The sequence below is a fragment of the Oryx dammah genome, unplaced genomic scaffold, assembly GCF_014754425.2.
Source record: "Oryx dammah isolate SB20612 unplaced genomic scaffold, SCBI_Odam_1.1 HiC_scaffold_4, whole genome shotgun sequence".
NCBI classification, from domain to species: Eukaryota; Metazoa; Chordata; class Mammalia; order Artiodactyla; family Bovidae; genus Oryx; species Oryx dammah.
In genome coordinates this window covers 81176531-81184405 of record NW_024070188.1, presented here as the reverse complement: position 1 = coordinate 81184405, position 7875 = coordinate 81176531, and the positions used below count along the sequence as shown (strand labels likewise).

The 7875-nt window shown below is 47.3% G+C and overlaps 1 protein-coding gene across 1 annotated transcript in view; it reads right to left on the bottom strand.

The window, feature by feature from the left end:
- Positions 1-380: 380 nt before the first annotated feature.
- The window catches only part of SNX9 (sorting nexin 9), a 90987-nt gene continuing 83492 nt past the window's right edge, over positions 381-7875 (bottom strand). Inside the window, exons 16-18 of the mRNA XM_040238895.1 lie at positions 5764-5878; positions 3859-3950; positions 381-1996 (exon numbers count right to left, since the gene is read on the bottom strand). Of these exons, the coding sequence (XP_040094829.1) occupies positions 1949-1996; positions 3859-3950; positions 5764-5878 (255 nt within the window). The 3' untranslated portion in view covers positions 381-1948. The remainder of the gene's footprint in view (positions 1997-3858; positions 3951-5763; positions 5879-7875) is intronic.

The following is a 7875-nucleotide window of genomic DNA, read 5'->3' as shown; positions in this document are numbered from 1 at the left end:
CCTGGACACGCCGGAAGGAGAAGGTGACGGGATGTATACCAGAGAAGACATGGGGTATCAAGAGGAGGAAAGCTCTCTTAAGGGATGAACACACACACTCCCTGTAGGCTCAGCTTCCCTGGAGAAGCCTAACACAGCGGGCATCGGTATTTGTTCTTACTGCCTCTCCAGGTGACTATGACATGCTTTCTGGATTGATAATGCTCATTTAAGGAATTAGCATTATTAATTCACGTTAGGAGAAATAAGTTCTGGGGCAAAACTCATTACCAGATGCTCTTCAGCAGCTGGCAACATCAAAGAATGATTCAAAAATAAATAAATAAAGATCACACAGAAACACCAGAAAGTGTTTTGAAAAAGTGCTTGAGAATTTACTGTACAGTTTTTTTAACAATTTATTTATATGTTGGCTTCTACATGCTCTTGCATTTGTGTAAAACATTTATACATATTCTTTACAATTTGTACATATATTAAATGGCTGTATCATAAACACTGTTCTATGAGATTTTATAAAAGAAAAATCAAGTAGGGAAAATTACTTATAAAACATTAACAACAAAAAAACCCGTGATATTGAAGAACAAGAAGTCCTCATATTCATGTTCATTTGATTTCCTCTTCTATTTATTTTTGGTTTCACTCTGTGCTGGCCCAAAACTTTCATTTCCTATCACGTGACTATCAGGTCAGAAGAGGGAGAGCGGTGCGAGGGCATGGTAAGGCAGCCGTGGAGGGCAGCGAGGTCTGTGGGGCTGAGACCGTGTCTGCGAGCGTCCCAGGTTAAAGCTGATGGTTCGCCAAGACCCTGTTTTGCTTTATGCCATTAAGTGAAGTACTAGTGATGACAAAATTCTGTCTGAAGTTTAGGACACAGTCAGGAAGAGCATCGCCCTTAACTTTTTCTTCTCGCATGTAAAAGCTTGGGGAAGGCTGCATGTTACGTGACTTAGCACCCTCGTCAGCCCCTTAAAACCTTCCCATCTGGTGGGGCTGGGAGAGGCTTGCTTACCTGTGCTTCATTGTTTCAGATAATAACCCCCACCGGCCTGCTAGTCTAAAATCCAAATCAAGCGGCAAAATCACGCTTTCCCCAGAACTTCTCACGATGCCTCCTTGAGCAGCTCGAGACTGCGAGGCCAAGCAGAGAGCCTGGGAGGAGTGCTTGCCCACAGAGACGTGGCTGCTCCTTTCCCAGGAGCCAAGCCAGAGCGCTTCCCCGCCAGACCCTGGGGCTTTCTAGGTGAATCCTTCCAGCCTCACCCAGGCTCAGGAGGGAACGCGAGACAGACGGCACTTTAGGGCGGTGGGCGCGGGGGCTCTGATCCCGGGGTTCTGCTGAGCTGGTCCTCTGGAGGGACGCATGCGGCAGGGCCACGTGAGGGGCGGCAGCCGCGGGAGCCCCTGCCTGCTTCCTCTGTTGAGAAAACTGAGTGTCTGAATTATAAACATCTCAGTGGAAGGCCTGCAGAGTTTCCTAAATAGATAGGACTCTCAAAGGGTGGAAAGGAGTTATAAAAATATATAAACATATTATGTTTTTTACTCTGGCATATTTTGCATATTTTAAGAAAGCAATTAGTACTTATCTGACGTTGGGCAGCAAAAGGAGAACGGTGGCTGACTCATAAATTACAACTTTATGTAAAATATCAGGGGGGCAAATCCCTAATTTTCCATTAAAATTCTGGTAACTTTAAGTACTTTCCAAAAATAGACCATTTCCATTGGTTTAAATAATGGATCTGGAGATGAACGAAAGACTATCCCTAAAAAATGGATGCATTTAGGCGCTTAATAACGGAAATGAAGTTTTTTTCCCAACTCTTTGTTTTTGGTTTTCTTTTTGTTTCTTTATGGATGATGGGGGGGAAAAAAATCACATTGCGTTGTCCCAGGTCAGAAGGAAGCACTTCGGCGTTTCTCCACATTTGTTCCACCTGTCCTACATCACCGGGAAGCGGCTGAGGGCCTGCCTCAGCTTTTCCGCAATCTGGTGAGAAACAGAACAACGTGAGATGTCTCCCATCGTGACCCAGTGGTTTTCTGTTATTTCCATCTCTTCTCAAACACTCCAGACATTTCAAATCTTGGCACTGTTAGATGCTCCTAGTCCCTCCCAGCCCCAGCTTAGCCTCTGAGCAGTGGAAGGTGAAAGTGTTAGCTGTTCAGTTGTGTCTGACGTTTTGTGACCCCGTGGGGTGTAGCCTGCCAGGCTTCTCTGTCCATGGGATTCTTTAGGCAAGAATACCGGAGTGGGTTGTCATTCCCTTCTCCAGGGGATCTTCCTGACCCAGGGATCAAACCCAGGTAGGCAGATTCTTTACCGTCTGCGCCACCAGGGAAGCCCTATAGAAGTGAAAGTGTCTGGGCAGTGGGGTGCACGCTAAGTCGCTTCAGTCGTGTCCAACTCTTCGCAACCTTATGGACCGTAACCTGCCAGGCTTCTCTGCCCATGAGATTCTCTAGGGAAGAATACTGGAGTGGGTTGCCATTTCCTTCTCCAGGGCATCTTCTTGACACAGGGGTCAAACTCACGTCTCTTACGTCTCCCGCATCGGCAGGCGGGTTCTTTACCGCCAGCACCACCTGGCAGTGGAGAGACCTTCCTAAATTCCCAGATGGGACTGCTGGGGGCGGCGCATGGCTCAAAGGAAGCCCAGCTCCTCCCAACCACGCAGCGTCACTTCTAGACCACCGGCCTGTCCTCCTGGGATCCGGTCTCCACGCTGGGCCCAGACTCCCTGCCTTCCCGGACACCTGTGACCTCCTGAGACGGGCCCTGCTGCTGCAGTGTGGAGACAGGCTGACCTTCAGCTTGCCTCTGGAACCACCTGTTTCCACCACACACAGTATGCACGGAGCCCATGAGCCACAGCTCTCTTCCAAGAACCCATGCAGCGGATATGCGAGTGGCGTGCCCACCCACAGACAAGAGGATGCGTGTGTGGACTTGAGTCTGGAGCTTGCCAATCCCTGAACGTACAGGAGATGGCACCATGGAAACAGTGGAAAACTTAGTAAGAAATATGGCGGCCAACATGCGATCAATCGTAATAAGTTACAGAACTTGTCTTTGAGGTCTGGGTTTCCATTTATGGGCTAGATCTTTGCTTTCTTTTCACCCTGGTAAATAACCAAATTGCTCTGCAGAGGTGTGAAGGTCTTCATTTTCATTACCGGTTCCTGAATGGGACCATCTGAGGCTTTACTCCCCGTCTTGCTTTTGTTTTCCTTCTGAAATCCCTCTGGCACACTGCGAAACCCTCGCTCACACACAAAGCTGGCCTGTGCAGTCCCGTGCGGTGCCAGGCGCCTTCCCCAGCTGAGCCGGCAGGGTGACCTCATCTCACAGTGTCCCCTGTGCAGGGAGCAGTGGGGACCGCACAATAGGGGCTTCTTGGGGGCTCACCACCAGCATCCCGCACCCTTCCTTCTTGAAAAAAACAACCCCCTCTTTAGCCCAGTGTTCTTCAAAAGGAAAACGCAGATACGGTTAAAAGAGATTGGAAAAAATATCCCTGCTCAGTATTCAGCCTCCTTTGGCTTACTGAGAAGTGAAGTTGCTCAGTTGTGTGTGACTCTGCGATTCCATGGACTGTAGCTTACCAGGCTCCTCTGTCCATTTGATTCTCCAGGCAAGAAAACTGGAGTGGGTTGCCATTTCCTTCTCCAGGGGATCTTCTGGACCCGGGGATCGAACTGGGGTCTCCCATATTGCAGGCAGACAATACCTCTGAGCCACCAGGGAAGCCCGTTAGTTGGCTCATTAGTTAGGGTTAAAAACCACAGGTGCACTAGCTTCACAGAGAGCTCTGGCGGTGCGCAGGGAGCCCGGGGGAAAGGCCGACTCACCGTCTCGTAGAACTGCGCCTGCTGCTCCAGGTACAAGCGGATGACGCTGTTGTAGTCGTAGATCCGGTTACTGTGGAAGTGATTCATCTCGGCTGCAATCAAGACCAAGACATCGGTCAGTGTCCCCTGGACTGCAAACGAACACAGCTGTGTCTCTGGTCCAGTTATGACTCATCATCAGCCAGGCTGCCCTGTGCCAGTTCCTGACAAAAATGCTATAATAGGCTAGAAAAACAACTTGAACAGGGTAACAGCAAAAACAGCTTTCCCTAAACAGACGATTACTGTCGATTTGCAAGTTAAATCTTCTAAAGCCCAACACGATCACCCAAATGACAGCTCGTTCGAGCAGGAAACCAACTTGGGCCCACTGGCTACCGACGACCTCCGTCCAGAATGTCAAGTATGTTCACAGGGGCCCTCGCGAGCTGCCCACTGGGCGCCACGTCCTCTGCTGCAGTGATTGCCCAGGCTGCGGGCTTCCTCAGGCACCTCTGAAAGGCTGGGCAGGCGGTGAGACTTGAGAAGGCCCTCTTCAAGGCAGCTGATGTCTGATGCTGCCAAGCACCAGGACTGCCAGAACTCGGCCTCTTCCCAGGCAGAGGGTCAGACGCCCATCCTTTGTGTTTGCTGGATGTCTCGACTCAGCAAATGAAGCCCTTCTCCAACTCTGCCTCTCAGTGCCACCCCATCCCATCACCAGTATCGGACAGGCCTTCCTTATCAGGCCCCATATCACCTCTGCCTTTTCCCTACACGCCACACCTACAAAGCCAACCGCTGCTGGCATAAATTCCTGTAAAAAGCTCACTGTTGATTTAGGTTGTTATCTGAAGTTGTACAACACTTTCATTCAACTGTTTGGGTAACTCCAAACACAAGGTCAGGACCAACTTACCCATTCAAAACCCTTCCAAGCCCCGAGCTTCACTCAGGCCTCCCTGTTTCTGCCCTGAACTGTCCTCATTCTGGAAACCTTTCACACATTCTTCCCTTCTCCTACTTCCTCCCTAGTCCTGAGGATCCTTTGAAAAAGCCCATAAGTACCCTTCATTCTCTCCCCCAGCACCTCATCTTCTTTGGGTCCTCAAAAACCTCAGACAGTAGGAGCCAGGTCTCCAGCTGGGCTGTCAAACATCAGCCCCCAACCTGCACCCCCACCTCCATCACGAACAAATCCTCTTCCTTGAGCAGCGTTTTTTCTGTTTGTTTTTCCATCAAAACCTTTTCATGGCTTCCTAACGTCCACAGCAAGTCTAGACTCTTCTGCCTGGCTTTTGAGGCCCCCCAGAATCTCCAAAGTCTCCCCCCGTAACCTGCAACTGTGTTTTATTCCCAAAGGCCAATGACATCATCTGGTCCCATTGTGTTTTGTGTCCTTTGTTCCTACTAGAACGTCCTTCCGCTCCCTCCTTGGCCCATGTATTCCATCCATCCTCCAAAACACAAAAAATCCATTCACTGCTCCTATCTGCTGGAAAAATTAGTATTTTCTTTTTAGTAACAGTCAAACCATGCCAAAAATGCTATGTCCAAACTCCCTTCGCATTCTATGGTCTTGGGGCCTGCAGGTTACATGCTGCTAAGAGCTGGATTTGGGAATCTAGTCTGGATAGATTAAAGGTTATGAAAGGAATCTTCAGGGTCTCCAAGAAGAAATTAAAACGTACAGGTTTAATCACGTTGTCATTTGTAGTTACGTCAGGTAAATGCATGAAAAACTAAATATAAATATTACAGCTTTTAACACTGGGATCCCAAAACAACAGGCTTAGGAAGATATTTTGAATCAGTTCTTATTAACTTAACTGCTGTTCATACTGGAATTTCTCTCCAGCAAGGAAAACAGAAAATTTTCTTGGAAAAAAATCTCCACTAGCTACACACAGACCTTATCATTCTTACCTTGCAAAGCGTAAGACATTGTCCCAACCCGCTTCACCATGTTTTGTTTGTCCTGGGGGGTGATCTTACTAGTTGCAACCAGTTTATCACTTTCTTTCACTTTTTCTATTGCTCCCTGTGAAATATAAAATGTGGTGGTATTAATAAAACAAATTTAAAAGGATTGGTCATTAGTTTAAAATGTAACAAAGCCAACATATTCTATAATTGTCTTGCTACTGAATAGGAATATGTCCCCACAAAATGAGAACATGAGGAACACATCTCACTGTAACTTCCTGTAAGTCGCTTGGAAACAAAAATGCTGCTGTTCCTGTAAAATATAGCTGAGCTGAACCCTACACTTTTAGGCTAAGCAAGTGAAAACTAAACGGCGCTCTTTATCTGTAATAGGAGTAAGCCATTGTCAGGAGAGTGGTACATGACTGGAAAACAGGCCCCAGCTTTAGGGAGTTGTTTGATCTGGGACAGTCTAGCATATACGCCTGGGCACTCCTGCAGAGTATTTCATAAGCTGGTGCCTCGCTGTGCTGATCATAAGCTTTACTGTGATTTCTGTAAGAAGCTCTGGACTAACTTCAAATTAATGCTGAGGTGGAAACAGCTGTAAAAGTTGCCAAACACTTCCCACCCTTGTGCCACTGCACGGCTCACGGGCGCTGTCTGGGAAGAACTCTACGCCTGTGTATAAATCAGGTTCCCCACCTATAACTCTCAAGGCAGGCACAAATTCCTACAACAAGCTACTGCTCTGAGGTTTTTTTTTTTCCTTTCTTGAGATTTTAATTTTTTTTTAATTTCCACCCACCCCCATTTACAGCAAGGTAACTGACAGATAACATTATATTAAAGTGTATAACATAATGAATTTGAGACATGTGTATAATGCAAAATGATTACTACCATAAGTATGTTAAGATCCATCACCTCAGTGAGTTATAAACCATTTTTTTCCTGTGATGAGAATTTTTAAGATCTACTCTCCCAGCAGTCCCACCTGTGGGTATATACCCAAAGAAAACAAAAACAGTGTCTCAAAATAAAACCCAAGCACATCACAACACCCTAGGGTACGACAGCCGATAAAACACCCACAGTAATGAGGTCTGAAAGAGAGAAAAATGAACCAGGATCAAAATCTGAAGACGCTCCAAACCAATCTTTATTTAGTTTTAAAAAAGAACCTTTATGATGGGAACTATATAGTTTTCCTTTCTATTAACGTAAACAAATAAAATCGACATTGACCATTCTGATCTTAATTGGGAGAGACTTTGTCAGGCTCGGGGACAGGACATCTGATTTCACCTGGACAGGAAAGGTCCTGGGAGGACTTGCCCACACAGTGTGCCGGGAGGGTCTCGCTGATGAGGGTAAGATTCCTGACACTGACTTGAACACCAGCTACCATGATAACTACGTCTGCGACCTGACCTAAGTGTGTCCATAAAGGAGTATCTATCATCCTTTTAGTTCCCTCCAAATAATCTTTCTACAGGATAGAAGAGACTCAACAACCACTCAGGCATCTAAATGTGACAGGACCTCACTATGTCAACCTGCCGAGCCGCTCCGGGTTTGGAGTGGAGCTCCTAATGGGGGTGGGGGTGGGGTGTGTGTGTGTGTGTTGGGGTGTGTGTGTGTGTGTGGGGGTGTGTGCACGTGCGTGTGACTGTGTGTGTTGTGTGTTTGTATGTCTATGTGCGTGTCTGTGTGTGTGTGGGGGAGTTTGTGTGTATGGGGTGGTGTGTATGTGTGTGTGTATATGTGTGTGTCTGTGTGTCTGTGTGTGTCTGTGGGAGTGTGGGTTTGTGTGTGTGTGTGCATGTGTTGTGTGTGTCTGTGTGCGTGTGTGTATGTATGGGGTGGTGTGTCTGTGTGTGTCAGTGTGTCTGGGTGTGTGGGTTTGTGCGTGGGGTATGTGTGTGTGTGTGCGTGTCTGTGTGTGTGCAAGTGTGTTTTGTGTATGTATGCATATGTATGTGGGTTTGTGTGTCTGCGCGCGTGTGTGCATGCGTGTCTGTGTGCAAGCGTGTTGTATGTGTGCAAGCGTGTTGTGTGTGTCTGTGTGTGCAAGCGTCTTTTGTGTGTATGTGTGTGTATGTGGGTTTG